At 37.4% G+C, this 19,731-nt stretch overlaps 1 protein-coding gene across 1 annotated transcript; it reads right to left on the reverse strand.

Moving 5' to 3' along the window:
• Positions 1–1,608: 1,608 nt before the first annotated feature.
• On the reverse strand, positions 1,609–17,766 carry LOC131690309 (protein I'm not dead yet-like). The gene is made up of 11 exons (XM_058975979.1): positions 17,577–17,766; positions 11,698–11,910; positions 11,492–11,637; positions 8,345–8,439; positions 5,720–6,224; positions 5,553–5,632; positions 5,249–5,497; positions 4,975–5,181; positions 4,609–4,706; positions 2,155–2,435; positions 1,609–2,093 (listed from the first exon to the last, which is right to left on the reverse strand). Exons 4-11 carry the CDS (start codon positions 8,365–8,367, stop codon positions 1,818–1,820), a joined length of 1,719 nt encoding a protein of 572 aa, XP_058831962.1. The 5' UTR covers positions 8,368–8,439; positions 11,492–11,637; positions 11,698–11,910; positions 17,577–17,766; the 3' UTR covers positions 1,609–1,817.
• Between the last annotated feature and the right edge of the window lie 1,965 nt (positions 17,767–19,731).

The raw sequence follows: 19,731 nt of genomic DNA on the forward strand, positions 1-19,731 counted from the left end.
TAATTCATTATTTATGCATTATTTTATTAACAGTAGGTATTAACTCAATCCTGTCCATTTGTTTAATTTATTTACTTTAAATATTTCTTATTAACCCAAGAACGTTACACTGCGCTACAAAGGTACCCCCAATCTTTGGAGCGGTGTAAAAACGAGAATTCGGTATTTACCGACTTCGAACCCTAACCATATTTCAATTTAGAGTTCATGGTGAGAGTAGGAAAAAGTGGCAAAGTCACTTTGCTTTTGGCGTTCGTTGAACTAACAGTCAAAGTTGGCGTGGGGTACATTTCTACCCCAGTGTACAGTTGCCGTTAGCATTACATGCTGTCAGTTGAAATGTGACTTGTGACAATACCAGTTTAAATACCGCTTGTTTTACCACGCAAATAAGAATTAGGGAGAGCGAGTAACAATGGAACAGCAGGAACTCCGAAACATTCGCAATAAAATCAGCGATCATCATGAACAGAAACGTTTCATTCCCTCATATTTCAAGATTTCTAATGCTTTACACGTATTACTATATTTTGAAAGACTTCTAATAACTCTATCTCTTTTAAAGCATATGTGTTTGTTTTATAATAGCCATAGTAAACTTGAAATGAAAAACATTATTCGATTTTTATGAGATGCTGTTTATCGAATAAATGTTATGCGTATTTCTATTTATAGCAATTTTTATGCTCAAAATTTGCTGCGAACAAAGTTTTTTGGGTAACTTGTCATGATTCTGTGTAATTTGACAATTTTCATAAATAGACCCATTGGGTATCTGTGAAACTATGACGTGCAGGGAACAGTGAATTTTTTTTTATTTTTGCCTACTACACACCAAAAAATAATGAAAATTAAACGACATGTAAATCAATACGAATGTAAATATACAAAACTTGAATCAAAAATTTGATTGAAAATTAAGTTGAATTCGATGCACTCAATGAGAGCATCAGAAAGCATGTGACTTTACACTTTCGTTTGTGTAATATTACATATATCATTTATTTAACAGCAATATGGGATTAAAAATGCATTCTAGAGCATTGGTTTGCCGTTTAATGAAACTATAATTTCCAATCAATGTGTAAAATTACAATAAATATCGCTAAAAAATCACGATAAGTTAAGTGTATTTGAGCTGGAACTTAATTTTACATTTACATTCGTGCTCCAAATATGTGCATGAAAATAAATTCAAAATCACAAAATATTTTTTTCTGTGTATTTTAAAATGTGAATGTGATATATGATTTTTTGTTATTAATTGAGGTTTAAAGCACGCATGACTCAGAGCTATACTCACCCCATTTACAAACCAATAAATGGACAAAACAGATATGTATAAGAAGTGCCTCATCACACTGTTAAGTGTATTAAATCGGGTTTTAATGGGGTTAATTGGTTTTTCAAAACACATCGGACAAAGACAAAGTTAGAATATATTTTTGACCAAATTAAATATATGCACAATTATTAATTTAATCAGAACATAAAAATGTCTCCAGAATGTGGTGTGGAATGTGATATCTAGCGTTCAAAACAATTTCATTATTTTTAAATATACTATTACATCCATGTTCTACAACATTATTAAAAAGAAATGCCATTGTTATATATCAACAAATAACGAAATCAGTGCTAATTCTAACGAGATCGTATTAACAGGTATGAAATTGTTTTGATAAAAACAAAAAAAAATATTCATAAACATATTCAGAAAAATCCCGCATACACAATCAGTCTATTTTGGCACAAATTTTGATTCCTACTGAATGGCTAAGTCGCGGCTAAGACCTAGAAATAAGTATCCCCAAAGTTTAGTTTTCAGTCGAGTTCGACTGAAGTATCCAATCTGGAAAGGTATTTATCTCCGGGTACACGATAGCTCCCCAGGTCGGAAAAGTGGTGCACACCACAATAAGCGTGAAGATCGTGGGCCCAATGCCTGCAATAGCCATATCCTTGATAGAAATGTTTGCCACTCCGGCCACGATGGCGTTCGGTGGAGTTCCCACTGGCATGTGGAAAGCGTAGCTGCAACATAACGACGCCGGTAACATCAAATACAGTGGGTGGATCTCGATAGCGACGGCCTGCGGAAAAGTAGAGTTGCAGATAAATTATTCGTAGCATTCCGAGACTGAGTAAGTTCACCATTTCTGCTAGTACAGGTAATATGATATTACAGATGGCCACGTTGGAGGTGAGTTCAGTAATTATGCTGGCGGCAAAGCAGATTACAAAGAGAAGCAGCAAAGGTGGCAGCGATTTCAACCCGACCAGTGCATTCCCCAGCAGGGTACACATTCCTGAGACACGACCTCCTTCAGCTACTGCAAAACCACCACCCAGCAGGAAAACAAGATGCCAGGGCACCTTCTGGTGGATGAACTTCCAGGTGATGAGTGAAGGGGTGACTACAGCCGGGAGTCGTCCTGGGGGGATAATATAACATGTGAAAATATGGCAACAAAAATTAACAACTGCCTTGTTCACTAAGTGTAATTACAATTTCTGATGGTGGAAATGTACCTCAAGATTGTAACTGTCCATGTGAGGAATATTTGAAAAGTAGTACTTATTTACTTTAAGTTCCCTTTAACGGGGTCTGACAGCGCAAAATTAAAAAAAATTGATATCCAAGATAAGAAATATATGCCCAAGAAAGGGTTTACTTGAATTCAACTTGGCTCGTCTGCTAGAGCCCATCAAACTACCAACTATCAATTTTCATATGAAGTTGATAAAATCGGGTCAAAAAATTGATAACATCGGAGGTAGATAAAATCGGGTCTCCACTGTACTTATAATCAGAGTTACAAATATTCAAATTTATTAAATGAAAATTGATAATATTCAGCCGCATTCATTTTCCATATTCAGTGACGCAGCTGAATACGACAAACGAACAAACCGCCCATTCATCCATGCAGATTTTCATTCGTCTGCGATTATTACACGAAACGAACGTGCAACAACGAATCAAATGCATCAAAGCTGGCCCTGGCACAATGTAAGCGATGATAATTGTTATTTTATATACTTTATCGGCAATTGAAAACATTTGCCTAGATAATTAGTGAAATGAATATTATTGCACGATATTCAACTGAATGAATAACATGGATTTTTGAATGAATATTTATTCTATTCACCACGAGTCGCATCAGGTTCATTTTCAGACGTCAAAAAGAGCTACGATTATTTTTAACTTGGACATCAAGCTTGAATGGTGGATTGATCAGGAACACAAATTGTGTTTCAGTTTTTTGGAACTAGCGCCAATCGTTAGTGTCGAATTCTGATGAGACGAAGTTGAAACGTAATTTCCATAACTAATTTAGTTATAGGTTTTGTGCCCTTCACGCGCAAAGATATAGCATAGAACGATAATCAGCATTTCACAATAGGATAGTACAAATGTCCAATATCTTAATGATTATGTAAAGTTCGTTTAAAAATGCTCACATAAAGAAACATCGAAATCATTCGAATCTATTAACATAAAAGGTACAACTAATTCTATCAAGTTGTCCGAGGTTCTTCAAATATCCACACAAATTCGCCTTGATTTGTTCAATCAGATTTAATGTAAGATAGAATAGATTTAAGTACACATTTTCAATAACTCTTTCACAAGGGGATTTTCAAAGTTTTTTGGAATTTTTCGAAGAGAACATTATAGATTTTTCCGTTGACGATCCCTGATGTGATGAATAACTGAGTATTTGCCACATCTGCGGATCGGTTGCCAATCAAACAAGCTTCCTTATGCAACACCCTGCTCTAGTTACTGCTCCTGACCGGTATCTTTCGAACTTTATATACGGGTCGTACAAGGGGCGGCGAAACACTTTACGCCCGAGTGGGTAGAAAGCATAGGGTGAGGGGTCCATTAGTAAGGATTTTTTTCCCCTTTTCGCAATGCACACGCTTACATTACATTCACATTAAATCACGTTCTTTTATGCAAATGGAATTGTGGTACGTCGATGTTTTCAAATATATGCGTTGCACATCTAATTTTTTTGAAATGGTTCAAAATTTCGAGTGGGTAATTACCCACTCGATTATTTTCGAGTGGGTAGTACTACCCATACTACCCACGCTTTCCGCCGGCCCTGGGTCGTACAAAACGTTTAATTTTTCTCGCTCAAAATAAATTGAAACTTGAACAGAAATATTGGATTGACGTTTGAGTTAGATCAATACCATCCTGGGAATACAGTGCGTAGTTTCCTACCGCTACCACGACTGCGTATGCTTGTCTGATGCTCTTGAAACGTCTTGTTCACATGGGATATGGTACAATGCGTGATTCCTAACTGCTTCCAGTCCATTGTTACCCACACGCAAAAGTGTTATACACAATTGAGCAACTATATTTTTAACATATCCCTTAGAACCCTGGCCCAGTATGTGCATGCGTACAGACGGTCATGAACATCACCTCCTCCCCAACTTCTTTTGAGAATTTTTTCACGAAAGGGGCCTGTGTGGCACTTATACTAATACTGTGATAACTGACACAAAAGCAATGTTTTCAATGTTTGTAAGTAAAATAACAGTTTTGAACGATAATGATCAACTGTTATAAAAAAAACTTACCTGGGTTCCTTTTGAAGAAATCTAAGCAGCTCCAGTTAGCAGGGAATATGAACAGCAGTATGACAATAAGAATGGCTGGAGTGGCGTCCCTAATTTTCCTGTAAATTTCATAATCACACGAGTGAGACAACACCTTGGAAAATTTTCAATACTTAGGACCTAAGTACTTTGAGAGCAAAAAGAGAAGTAATGTAAAGTAAGTAAAGTAATGGGAGCCTCCCAATGTACTATTGAAAGCATTCTCGGGATATGCAACTAAAATCGAAATGATACTTGAAGTAACGAACATAGGAAACCTGTCAGCCCAAACGGTTTACAAGTAGAACATGAGATATATATTTCGAAGTGGTAGAAAGTTAAACTTACGCGTCTGGTAGTAAATCGGCCCATCCGGTCATGAAACCAGGCTCACGAAAGAAGAACAATCCTATAGCAATGAGAAACAGGATTGACACGCTCTTTTCATGTGATGACATTGGACCTAGTTCACTGTAGCGGGTCTCAATCACACGACGAGCCACAGCTTCACCCTCCTGCCCGGTTGAGGCAGCTTTAGCTTCAGCACTGTTCGGTCTGGAAACCGAGTTATCTTAAATAATCTGTAACTAAACCTTTTTAAAAGCAATTAAGTTGAACATACCGGAACATTCCCATGTAGAGCCACTGTAGATAAGCCCAAGTGAGATAGGTGCTGAGCAGCATACCAGGCAAGTTGTAGATCATATATCTAGGAAAATCGATTCCAGGAGCCTCTGGGAAACGACTTTCATAGATACCTTTGAATGTCAGGTTGGTTCCGGATCCAATAATGGTACCACATCCCCCTATAGTTGACGCATAAGCCGCTCCGATGAAGTAACAGATGGTTATCTTGGATGGTTTCGGAAGTCTACGAGAGACAGAATAAATGGAGGATTTTTGTAAAAACACCCTGGAATGCTTACTCATCTGATTCTTTTTTGTCTTTACTGAGCATTCCTTCCTCCTCATTCTTTGGTTTAATATACATTTCGCAAATCCCTTGCTGTCAAAATGGTTTTTTTTAGTATTGGTTGATCATCTTGTTTTGTTCAGTTGGTAAGATCTTTTTTTGATAGGTAATATATCATACCTCTTCCAGCTCTTCCAGCACAGCTTGCATAATCGGACACATCATGGCTACGGCAGCCGTGTTTGAGATCCACATCGAGATGAACATCGTAACAGAAAGTAACCCAAAGTTCAATTTCCTGTGACTGCATCCTACGATTGAGATCACTTTCAGTGCCACACGCTTATGCAAATTGCAGAATTCGATCGCGAGGGCAATGATGATACCACCGATAAACATCAGCATGGTTTCCTTCATATACATCATAGTTGTTCTATCAGTATCCAGTATTCCGAGAACCGGAAAAAGGACAACTGGAATCATCGATGTTATTGCTAGTGGCAAAGCTTCCGTCACCCAGTACATCGCCATAATCAATACCACGTAGATACACCGATAGGCGGGCGTAGTATCAATCGCGTAAATTCCCGCCGCAGCGATAGGAGCCACAATCACTACCATCGAGCGCCAATATACACCGAGAAACTTGCATATCCGCCGGCAACAGCCTACTTTAGGAGCCTCTCTGTAAAAAAATAAAAATTAAAGGTAATCCTCGATGTATTCGCACGTAATCCATTCCCTGCGCGTGATGCCATGTGGCATCACCAGACGTGACATGTGCCATATAAAAAACCTGTTTTAATCCACCTAGCGGTGCAATTGTGCCTTTCTCATTTCTCTAAACTATGGCACGGAGGCTTTTTATGTTCAACATAATTGTGGAAATGTCCATTACATTCTTAGTACACTTTGCACTTATACACAATGGCATGCCAGCCACGAACTTGATGAGCTACGTGTCGACGGTGAAACACTTGAAACAAAAAAATATCATACTCCATTAGCCTAATCAGCATTAGATCAATGTTATCTGCTTGCTAACTCATTTTGTTATGCGGGGCTGGGTATGTGAAGAGGGCGAAAGTCCCATGAACGAACGACTCCCCAGCTTAAATTATTATGCTTTGTGATACAGTGGTGGTTTAAAGATGACGGGGTTGAAAGGGAGGGGTATGAGGGCTGGATGGGGTGGTGGTCTGAGGGGTGATTTAAGGAGATTTTTAAAGGAGGGGCGCGAACAGTAGAGGGGGGGGGTGTAACCCCTCTCCGTAAACCATCAACTACGCCCCTGTTAAAATCCAGAAACCTTATGCGAGTTGAAAAAAAAATTTAGGTTTTAGGTTGACGTTTTTCAGAGTGATTGCATAACCTTTCTACATGAGAAAGGCAAAAATGTGCCAAAATCCAAAAAAGTGAATCGTAGTCAAATTTTTTTTTCGAGTTTGCATCAAATCTCGACGTTTCATGCACCTTGAACACATTTAGCATCAAAAATAAAAATTCTATTTTTAATTTTTCCTATAGTTTATATGAGAAATTTCTGTGTGGCCGTACTCTGAAACCCGTAATTCCGGAACCAGAATTCCGATCGATCCAAAATTCAATAGCAGCCGATGGGAAGGTTGCACCTTTCATTTGAGACTAAGTTTGGGCAAATCGGTCCAGCCATCTCTGAGAAAAATGAGTGACATTATTTGACACATACGCACATACATACACACACACACACATACACACACACATACATACATACACACACACATACAGACTTTTTCCGATCTCGACGAACTGAGTCGAATGGGATATGACACCCGGCCCTCCGGGCCGGGATTAGGTTGACGTTTTTCAGAGTGATTGCATAACCTTTCTATATGAGAAAGGCAAAAACATGTGCCATATATCAAAAATATTCGAGCTGGTTCTTGCACTTAAGGGGTTACATACCTTTTTGTGAAAAAATGTCAAGAGAATTTACATAAAGGCATAAAGCAATGATTTCAATACATTCAACTTATAGTATTTTGGTAGCACATTTTTAGTGAAACAAATAATCATAAGTTTATAAAAATGTATTGAAAATTGGCGGAGTAATGGCTTTTTTTCTCCGAAACCATTTTTTATTAAAAAGGTTTACGGTAATCACGATTGCAGACCAATAGATCAACTTAAACCCAAAACTCAAAAAATTTCATTAGTATATGAGTATTCCTCATACCTTAACGATTAGTTGAAAAAATAATAATTATTTTTTGCATTCGGGAACGTTTTTCCCAAAAAATCGCTGTTCAAAGCTCTAAAATTTTTATTATAAAATTCTCATCCACAAAACAAAAAAATGTGCACAAAAAAATCGTTAAGGTACGATAAAAATTAATTACGATTAATTGAAAAAAAAATTGAAGAAAATCGGTTGAGTGGTTTTTTAGCAACCAAGACCACGGCAAACCCATTTTTGGAAAACGAAATTCGAGATAATCGAGTTTAAAATTTAAAATTACCACTGCTCTTGGTGGACAAATCGCGTTTGGAAGCGCTGTATATTTCGATCTATTTCTCGAATCTCCATGAAAATTTAAAAAAAAATATTCTCAATGAGTTATACTTTCAGATAAATTAATACAAAAAATACGATTTTTTGAAAAATGAAAAGGTATGTAACCCCTCAATGAACTGAGCATAGATTAAGCAATTTTTTGGTGTATAATACATTAACTATCATATCGTAATCATGAAAATGCTGAGAAAAAAGCCATGCTTTTTCGTTTGTCTCTAGCGGGGAACGAGTTAATTAGATCTACTTACGCATCTTCAGCATTATTAGCCATTTTGTGAGCAAAAGAGTTCTCAACAGCAGTATAGCTAAGATTTTTTTCCCATCCGGTGACAATTCATTGAATCTGTAAAAGAAAACAAAATGTTGATACTTCGCTTACAATTTTTATCATAAAATATGATTCATGGTGTTATGATTTCGAGGAAAAGGGCCACACGAATTTCCCAAGAATCAATTGAGCGTCCAGAAATAAACCTCGCAATACATACTAGCGTCTTAAGTAGCCGGTTTAAAAGTTAAGCGTGGGCGAAGAAATCGGTCCTTAGAGAGAAAAGAAGAATGTTTTGCCTCCTTCTGTCGGAAGTCGAACTGCATTTCATCTACCCGAAAACTTTGACTCAGATGGTTAAAATCTCAAATTTTTGGAAGGAGAATATACAGTTCTACAATGTTGTTATTATATGAAATAAATTGGAAATTCATAGGACGCTTAAATTTCATGTTATGATTATAGTTACTAAATTCATAGTAAAGCGGACACAAAAGCCGGAAAACTTCCAGCTCTTATTTCAGGAAGAAAATACTGGCATCCCATGCAAATGTTCAAGCTATAGTCTAATAGTTTCATTGTTGATGTCGTCACTAAGAACTTTACAGGTAAAACAATTTCGAATATATGATATGGTCATATTTGTGCGAATATCTCTTGCTGTTACAGAAAAACTGTTGTTTATTATTGTTTCTCTACGCTCGATATCACAAGGAAAAAGTAAAATAATGATCACCATAATCACAATACAAATTCATATCCAGGGTTTCGAATTTTCCCTTTCATTAACAAAAATAGGTGAGACGCTACTACGGTGCTACAGTGATTTTGTACTTTTCATGTGACCTAGTATAGGTTATACAGGGTGTTTGGTTCATAGTTAAGAATCTCTCGAGGGGTGATAGAGAATCATATTTGGGGAAAAGATCGTTCTATACGTACCATCAAATCTCGACCGGTACAGAGTTACTGATCTTTTTCTGCTAATAACTAGTTAGTCTTTGAATACACCTAATTCCAAAAATATACTTTGTACTTTAAATCCATTGGCAAGGTGAGAAAATTTCCTATTGAATTGTTGATTGTTCGGCTAAAAGACCTGCACAATTTGTTCTTTGACATGATACACTTATCTCTTCTTGTTTCCATGTATTTTGATTACTGAACTTGAATATTTTTATCTTATTTTCTTTAATACTAGCTTTTATTGAAAAATTATGTTTTTTTATTGGAATGCCGTTTTTCTCGGCTTGCGGTTTTTCAATATGGGACTCTTATGCTTTTATTGGCAGCGTAGTGAATTACGAGAAAACTAGTGAACCAAATTTCTTCGTAAATCATTTATTTGCGATATTGTGTCAAACGTTGTCCTATCTCTACAGAAACTCGATAGACATTCGGGAAGTGTTCACCAAGTTTTTTTCTTTGTCAAATATTTGACGCAGTGTAGTACCCGCTTTAGAGGGAAGGCAATGAACCTCTGTAGAATCAAATGTAAGCCTAGGTGAAAAATTTATACTTTCCTGACCTCCCATATCAGGGCAAACCTAATCTTCTGAATTGTGGCCAAGGTCAAAAATGAAATCGTAATCGTATGTTAACTGTGTATCGTAACATTCTTTCAAGCGCATGTGTTAATGATTGTAATCTTAACAAAAATGCTATATTGAAATTGTGCTCTTGACTAAAATAACACAAACATGTATGCATTCCCATTTATTATCTTAAGACATATTTATTTATGGGTAGTATATGCATTTATGTTTGTTGAATGTTTTCTCATCACCTTATCACTGATATTAATTATTAAAGAAAAAAGGAAAAGTAATTTCTAGTACACCTATGGCATTTTCTCTTTTGACATTGCACTACATACTAACACGGTGAAGTTGGTTCTACACTCATTCAAACTTGGGTGTAATCAGTATATCTTATATATACATCAGTATATATACACTACACCAGAGCAAAATTGTACAAAAATGTAAATGCTATTGATTATGTACATCTATAATATAGTCGCGAAATAATTATCGAGTGTATTCAATTCGGCTAGTTTACAATTAAAAATCGAGCTCTGTGGCGTTCTTAACCTTGAAATGTGAGTTCTAGCTGTAAATAAATAACGAGAAAGCTCTCGGTATCAGCTATGCGTGGACTCATAGCACTCTAATAAATTGATAAACAAAGTATGAAGTATACTATTTCTAAACTAAATACAGTTTCCACATGGTAAGTCTAAAATGTGCGTTAATCATTTGACATTACTAGACAAGTTTGAGCGGCCCTGCGCCTCGTTTATTCCACTGAATCGTTTAAATCATTGGCTTTCAACCTTTTTGTTCCACGTATACCTTTCCGAATATTGATCCCCATAATGTACCCCTTTTTGAAAATTGCTCACCATCATTACCCTGTCAGAAAAAAATATACCAAACCCCTCTATGTGGATGAATTTTATAAAGGAGTGATGCGGCTTAACCTGCATTTGACGAGTGATTTGAGGTAATAACTGTGGGCCTTCAATATTCATCCCATTCTTCAATGACGTTTAGTGTTTAACCCCAACGAATTGAAAGCTTTGTTTTCCTCTGATAATTTTAACATGTAGTAAAACATCTCGGTTCTGGAATTTACGTACCTTTTTAAAATACGAAAGACTAATTTATTTTAATGAACGTAGAAGTAGAAACCTAGTAAAGTTGTGCCAACATGATGTCAAAGAGAGTAATTCTGATTTCGTTATTAGTCCTCCGGCACTCGCGCCGTTGTATTTTGTGCAACACCTTTCGAAACTCTAGAGAAATGTTCTTTCAGCACCAGCGGCTGCTCATTCGGGTTGTCATTCACGCGAGTGCCGGCGCGTTAGGAAGAGCTATTTTAAATGTATTATTTATTATGTAGTATGAAAGTATTGTCTAATACATTATTTTTCAATGTTTTAATGCTCTTAAATTAGCTATAACAAAAAGTTATCTGTTCAATATTATATGAGTCAAAATATATGGGCCCGTCAAAGCATATGGAAAAATACACATCCAAATGACTAGGCAATTCGAAATTCATCTTGAAAAGAAATTTGCCAACACAAATTGAAAAATTATTAAAACAATTTTATGCAGCTTACCTTAATTATTCACTATCCCAAATACTGTTGCGATCGAAGATCGATATGTACTTTATTATTCTGTTGTTATTCCTGGTCGATCAATTTGAAAGAGCGCAGCAACGAAAGTTGAAATCTGGCCTCAATTTCTCTATAAGACCGCAACACTGAAAGCAATTTTATTTGATTTAGAAGCCAAGAAACCACTACGGACGGCATAGAAATACCTCAAGATTTTTTTTATTAGCTGCATTTATCTTTTTTCGGTTGACATCTTCGGAACTGATTTGTAACTGTACATGGCCTTCTTGATTAGTTTGCAACATCAACTGATATAAGTGGTTAGATTCACATGGTACATCAACGGTATAGATCGTCAACTTCGGGCTATGATTCCGTCAGGATAAGTTGAATGCATTTCTCATGTGCGCAATAAAGTACTATTTACACGATACATTAGGCTTCCATCACCGGCACGGAACGTCAAGATTAGTGACATGCAGTTAAATGGAGGCATTCTCAAATAACATCAACGGCACGGAACGCTTCAACTTACGGCACGTGTGAACGAGAACAAGAGAAACGCATCTAACTTATCCTGACGGAACGGTGGCGTTCCATTGACGTTCTCGGAAGCTGATGTATCGTCTGAATCGTCCTTAATACGTTCTCTATCCGGCAAATCAACGTTCAACGTCACCGTTCCGTCAGAATAAGTTAAATGTGTTTCCCTTGTTCCCGTTGACACGTAAAGTTTTCAAGTTTACGTGACAATATCACCTCTAGGGTTGTGGTACCGGTAATACCTGTACCGAAAATCCCGGGAATACCGACCCATTATTGGTACCGTAATACCGTTACTGAACAAAAACCAGTACCAGTATTACCGGTACCACACAAATTTTACGAAAAATATGTAGACTCAGTTTTCAATAGAAAACAGCGATTTAGTAGCTTACAATTTTAGAATTGGTGAACTGCTTCATATGAGCGACTCGTAATTTTTGGTGATCGAAAAATTCAGCAAAACTCCATAGTTTACAGGAAATTAGAAACCTTGGTATGCATAAAAGTCTATTTACAGCAAAGCGAAAATGCCGAAAGGAAATGTGACCAACGTACACGTATTTTTCTTAGATTTACCATCTGTTGAAGTCGACGAAAGTGGTAAGTGGTGCACCAATTATTGAATTCAAAATGGCCTACTTCCGAAATAAAAAAAGGTGCCGCATTCGAAAAATACCTCCTGCGGCAATGAGACATAAGTTTGGGCAATCAATTTCACTTTGAAGCGCTTCTCGAATTATTTGAAAAAATATTTTAGTATCGGTTTTCGCCAAAATGGGTCGGTACTGCGAACCCCAATCACCTCGCTCGCCATAGGAAGCAATTTCTGTTTTGGTGGGCATCTCGACCGGGGCTTTGATACTTCGTCAGTGACAGAGTATTTTGTTTGAACTTGTTACGATAGTCTTCATCCAGGTCCATCATATTAGCCACATAGTATTGATATCGTGAAATAAATTGGTCCATTCAAAAAGATTTATTTTGTGTAATCAACCACAACACGTGGTTGACGACATTAGAATCCACATCCCCGCGTATAGAGACAGCGAAATATTGAGGACAAATAAACAATTTTTTCGCCGCGTATTTATGATATGGCCAATCGGTTGGCAAAGCTGTATTATTGTGCAACATGAGGCCACACTATGCCGTCATTCACCTCTGATACAAAACTCCTATCCCTTACCTCCCCGAAGTGCCAACTGGGGTAGGAGCCGCCTTATGCCGTTTTACTTTAAACCGGGGCTAGGTCGGGTTTTGGCACCAGCCGCTGTCAGTTCATATATTTTGTCAGCGGTTGGAGTTGGATCCTGACTCAGTTTCGTGTCGAACGGAAGCGGCATTAGTGACGATCCGATGCTGACGTACGCTGACAGAAAGTGGAATAAAAGATGCGCGCGTGTGCTGCTAATGAATTTTATTGTAACTTATTTTGGGACCGCTTATATTTTTTTAAATTCGATAGTTTCCTGTTGTAGCTTTATTTTGTTTACAACCTTTGGTTAAATTTTTCGCGATTATATTGTACTCTTCCTTTTGTTTGTATGGGCGGTCGCACAAACTTAAACGAAAACTAAAAATTATTACCTCAAAAATCTGTAAAAGATCGTTGAAGTCCAAATGAATCCGGCGTTCAAGTTGCTCAATAAAAAATTGCAGAAATTGATCGCACTCGACTTTCATGCACATAGCTAAGATCATATTATTTAACAAGACATCTTCTGATCTTTTCCCTCTCCTTCACAATTCTTGCAGATACAGATGTAGTCTTGGTGTCCAGTAACAGCGAGTGTCGAACTAACATTCTTTTCCTTCCGCGGTAGAATACCATTGGACGTGGCCGGGGTCGTGGTTGATCATCATATGAAAATGTTGAATCAGTGAAATATGCACAGTGAGAATGATTTGCTTCTCCCAAGCATATTTTTTTATGGTGCATTTTCACTCACTCGGTCAATCACGAAGTGCAACTACGGGCAGTCCATCTAAGCTAAGCTAAGCGTGTTTACGATATGACCAATAACAACTCATGCCACAGTACGAAGAAATGGAGACCCTTACGGAAGATACATGCTACCCAAGCAGAACTACCGATGATTTGAGGTGAGAGTACTGTTGACTAGTCAATTCCTTACTATCCGACTGTATGTTAAAAAACACAACGAATTAAGGTTACACATATTATGCTTTGGACATATCAAAGACAAGATTATATGAGCCATTACGGAATGCCATCTACAGAAACAAATCAAGCAAACTGATTTACGAAAAAATCATTCACGTAGTCAGCAATAGTATTATCTAAACCAAAAAATGCCAAATTCGTAGATGCTATTCATGCAACTGCTAAAGCTGCATCTAGTACCTCCAAAGAACTAACCAACACCATCAAGGATAGAACAAATGATTAGGAAAAAGTGCGTCAGTTGTATGATTATGCAAGTTTGTTATTGACGAACCTTAGGGAAACTGTGCGAATTTGAACGGGGAAAGAACTGTTGGTTCAGTTATGTGTGCGGTCAAACTCATTTATTTGCAGCATGTAGTTGCCCGGTGCTAAAATTAAATCTTTTATAGAGGCATCAACTTTTTGAAGGCTTTTAGAGTGTTTACAACGTGGTGAAAAAACCGGAACAAATGATTTTTTGGCAATATTTCAAGAGTGAAGTTCAATTTATTACCCCTTATTCAATGTCTACTCCGATAATTATTTTTTTTAATTTTTATCAATAAAAGAACGACCACCGATTTAGTAGCGTATGAATCATTTCGAATGGTGCATTTTGTGATTCGCTGACGAGTGGCAAATGCAGTTTCTAGCAAGAAGTACATTAAAGAAAGGCGCCATCGTATGCAAAAGAGATGAGCAAGCAGGAAATCGTTCTGAAACATTCATTAGAAGGCACCAAGTCTCTGCGATATTTTGGAAATATTTAGGATTGAAATGTTGTTGGTGGTGCATTCGCAATGTTGGCAGAAACAATAAATTTCAGCAAATAACTGGACTCTTCTCTTTGAAAATCGTAATAGCGTTTTATAAAAAATTCTGGCAAGTTACAGTTTTCGGCAAAGTTGTTAACCACATCCTGAACAATCTTTTTGTAGGATTGATTTTTGAGTGAAGCAGCGATCTGAACGAGCAGAGATGAAAAAAAGTACTGCTTCCGATGCTAATTTTCATACGCCCAAAAATTTACAGTCATTTCAAACCACAGAAGAAACTCAAAATGGGCTGTGCTGAAAAATGATGAGCTTCTCTAGTGTGCAAGCGAAAAAGATGCGAAAGATCGTACGACAGGCATGCTCACACGGAAAAAATACTCCAAAAATCGTGAAAAAGTACCATAGAACAATCACGTTTTTACACTAGGAAAATAGGACCTTTAACATAGATAACGTGTATTATAATTATGTTAAATTTCCCTCCAACACCTGCATAACGCTTTTATTAGTGGAGTTAATTGTTTTTGTTTTGTGAACATCAGTCACTGCTTCCGCCATGACATTACCAAATCGACTTTCTGTACGTGAACTAGTTCACAACTTTATGCAGATTATTCATAAAACCGAAGATTGACTCGTGGTTTCTGATTCATGATTTTTTGCATCCAGATCATGTCCATGGTTTCCGCGGTTGTGAATTCGTTTACAAAATCAAAACATATTTTCTCGTGACCTAGTTTACGAAACTCGGAAAGTTATTCATGAATCCTTTCAAACATCGTCAACTAGCTCATGATTACTTATCTAATAGTCACGGATCGGAATGCTTCGTGCTCGAGAAATAGTTCACGAAATCATGAAGCATTCGTCATGAATTCGTAAACTGGTTCATGATTCCTAGTTATAACTCACTATTCGTGGTCGTGACATAGTTTACGAGATTCTAAAATATTTTTCATGTACTTGTGCACTAGTTTTATTACCATTTTTGTTAACGACCTATTGAGTCAATTTGTCAACAGTTGTTACGGCATTTAATTAGCAAGGGACTGGAAGGAGAAATATTTTTTTCAATATTAACAGCCATAGTACTCAAACAAGAGCAAGGAGTTGAAGGGAGAAAGTTTAGAAAAGCGTGGAAGAATCATATATGCAAGCTTAGAGCTTACCGGCAACTTAACTTTTTGTCTGCTACCGTAGGAGTCAAGATCTTTTGGCATTAGAAATGCGAATTACCTGAATCTACGGCATGTTCGTAGCGTAAAGTAACTTGTTATTTCATGCTGTCGGTTCCGACAGCGTCAGCGAGCAGTACAACGTTTTTAAACACTGCCCGTTAGTGAAATGCTTAGTAACTCTAAAAATCAATCCTAAACGTGACGCCTTTGATGATATAAAAGCAATGTGATCCTTAAAAGTAAGCTTGGCATCGAGCTTAAAGATTTAGGGGTTCTATCTTTAACTGTTGTTTCCCTTCTCAACTAAGTTTCATGTATCTTATAATCAAAATTTATGACGTCATTTTTTCGAGCAAACGTAATCACTGAGTGCTTCGAAGTATTTAAATGCATCCTGTTAGTTGTACACCAATTAACGAATGTGTCTGAGATTGTAGAAACAAAGCATCGGAGAGATTTTTAACTACGTAGAATAACTTGTAATCATCTGCATAAGACACCTTGAAGCATTCAATCAATAAATCCAAATCGTTAAGGTATAAAAGGAAAATATATGGCTCCATGTAACTCCCTTGAGGTACGCCGGACGTAACGTCAAAGAATAGAGATACATGATTTCCAATTTTAACAGACATTTTACGGCCGGTCAAATAAGATTTGAACCACTCTAAAACGTTGCCGCAGAATCCTAGTCGTTTTAATTTAGCAATTGCAGTTTGATGTCCATGGAACAACCACAGAAACCCAACCAAATATTCAAATGTATATTTTTGGCGCGAACTATTTTTTTAAAAACACAAATCGTTTCATGTATGCTAGGTCACAATTTTGGCGAATCATTCAGTTCACGAACTCGTAGTATTTTCATGTGAACATATCTTTTTCCTGCCAAGTGCATCTTCACTGCATACAATCATTATTCGGAGCTTCCGGATTGTTCAGTCACGATTATTTCAATAAAAGTCTTGCAACTTCTTATTAGTTCATCATATTCAAACCTTATCATCACTCTTCGTTTTTGAAAAAAAAATCACTATTGTCCGCACACAGAGGTCATTTAGCTTTAGAGGTCGTCACCCTATTTCAACACGAGCTTTTCTCAAGTCTCGTCGTATATTCGTCGAATATTCCACAAAGAGCTGCTAAAGCTATGCTAGGATTCAGGATGATCCGAAAGAATCTATTAATTCGGTTGGGTTTAAAACCATTTCTTGCTAGCGCGGAAAACTGTTTAGAGGCGCCAACAGCATGTTCTTACCTATCAGAATTATTGCTCAGTTAAATGTAGCTTGATAATTTATAGGGGCAGTTGAAGCCCACATTTCAATAGATGTTTCAATTAAATCCCACTTTAAACCATGTTAATGGTATTCAATAGCCATAAACTGCAACGAAGCACATAATTGAACTTGAACCACCGATGCTGTAGAATGTCTCCTCTTCTCTCTTGGAAATCATTACAACACACACTGGTCAATGTGCATCAGTATTGCGACCGGCAGCAGATAACGTCAACGCCCTCGGCAAGTACACTTCTGGCCATCCACTGATTGGTCACATAAATATAATGTACAGAACAACACACTGAACCACCGTTTGACTCACTTGACTGATGCCGCGGAACTCAGGTCGGAATGCTTGATCGACATCGCATAGTAGCTTCACTTTCTGTCTGCAAAAGCTTGACATCACCATAACTGGGAAGCGAGTTGCATGTGGCGCTAATGATAATTTCATACATTTGGTTTACTTGCTGTCATTAGTCTGCGGTACCTATAGTGTTGAAGAAAATATTTCCTTTTATTACCAACTGTTGAAACGTACAAACTTGGTATTTCATTCAGCTTATGTCTCAGCCATCAATCTTCACGCGACGGTGGTATTTGCTTTCCATAGCGATATAAATATTGATTGGTTCATTATATCGAACGGCGAAGGAAACGCTGAAGACTGGGTAGCCCATTCAACCCGGTTCTGACGCATGTCCCACTGTTACGTACGCGATGTCTCGGACAAGCGCCAGTAATTTCACTACCGTTCACCTTGACCGACTGGAATACGTATGGGAATCGCGCCACCCGGGGACAAACTTTGTCCTTTCGATAGGTTGTTGCGTGATATAGATCATCGTAAATTATTGACTTGTCATTTAGACACGTAATCTGAAAACGGATGTACCACTAACATGGCTCTTGATATTATTTCAGTTGCATGTACCTTCAGGATCTAATATTCTGCTGCAAGGAGAAGCAACTGAGAGGGACCACCCTGCACGTGGTTCAGGCAATGATCGGCCCATCATCAGAACATCGTGTCTCACCGTCATTGAGTCACCCGTTTCCCAACGCGATCCATAACATGCCAGACGACCAACACTAGATATGGTTGGGTTTCAATTTTTTCGAACCCGATTGGAATTGAAGATTGGAAAACTCAAACCCAGGCCCGTAGCGAGCGGTTGGCCGGGTTGGCCCTCGGCAAGGGCGCCAGCCTTAGGGGGCACTGAAATCTTGATGTGGTGGTTCATAAAATAAATGGCACAAGGGAAATCAAATAAAATAAGTTAGAATCAGTGTGCCATTATCAGGTAAACACTAAATTAGGCCATTACAAATATTTTTTAAAAATTATGTCACTCCCCCCTTCAAAATCACTGAAAAAAATCAGGGGGCAAATAATTTTTTTAAAATAACCAAAATTCAAAAAATTGTCACGTTTTATAGAACAACAATAGCTTCCATAGAGTTTTGCTTTTCGTAACTGAGAACTATTATGGTAGTTTTAGAAATCCCATGATAATTTTTATTTTGACCATTCTCGGGTAAATGTGAAGTTTAAATGAGATCATCGATCCAGTCCAACATCAAATGAAACGTTTGCTGGTCGCGGAAGGAAGGACCCATCTGTGTATTATCAAACAAACATCTCATGGAAAGGGTAATACAGACCGACTTCTGAATCGATTCCATTTTAAACGCAACAGTCGATAGAGACATAATCGATCGTTGCATTCGAAAATAATTTCGATAAGGAAACAATCTGAATTCAAATCTGACTCCTGGAGATTTATATGTGATTCAATATTTAATATACATGAGCTTTACCGAAAGGTTTTTGACATTCAAAGATTTCATATGGGATCGTAGTATTCATACCGTATTTCCGCCATATGTGTGATTCTTATGAACTTGATCAGATCAAAATCTGCTACCAAACCTTCCATTTAAGGCTAAGCTTGTGAAAATTGAATAACCCGTTTTCCAAGAAGCTGAAGAGACATTAATTCTGAAATATTCCAAGAACCAGAAACATGCGAAATTTTCGAGATAGACGCTGGAATCAAAAGAACTTTGTCTGGCCATCAGCGATCAAGAATGCTCTAGCAAAGCTAAATATAGATCTTACAAATAATGGTATCATCGGCACTTACCGCAGGAAGAACCGGGAATCCATCATCGATGTCAATATTTGTAGCCTTGGAGTAACCGGAAAGATGGACTGAAAAGTGTGCGAGGATATATCCACAGCGATCACCAAGCGATTTGGTACAGCATTGATAACAGGACTATGAAC

Source organism: Topomyia yanbarensis, chromosome 3, assembly GCF_030247195.1.
Source record: "Topomyia yanbarensis strain Yona2022 chromosome 3, ASM3024719v1, whole genome shotgun sequence".
Lineage (NCBI taxonomy): Eukaryota > Metazoa > Arthropoda > Insecta > Diptera > Culicidae > Topomyia > Topomyia yanbarensis.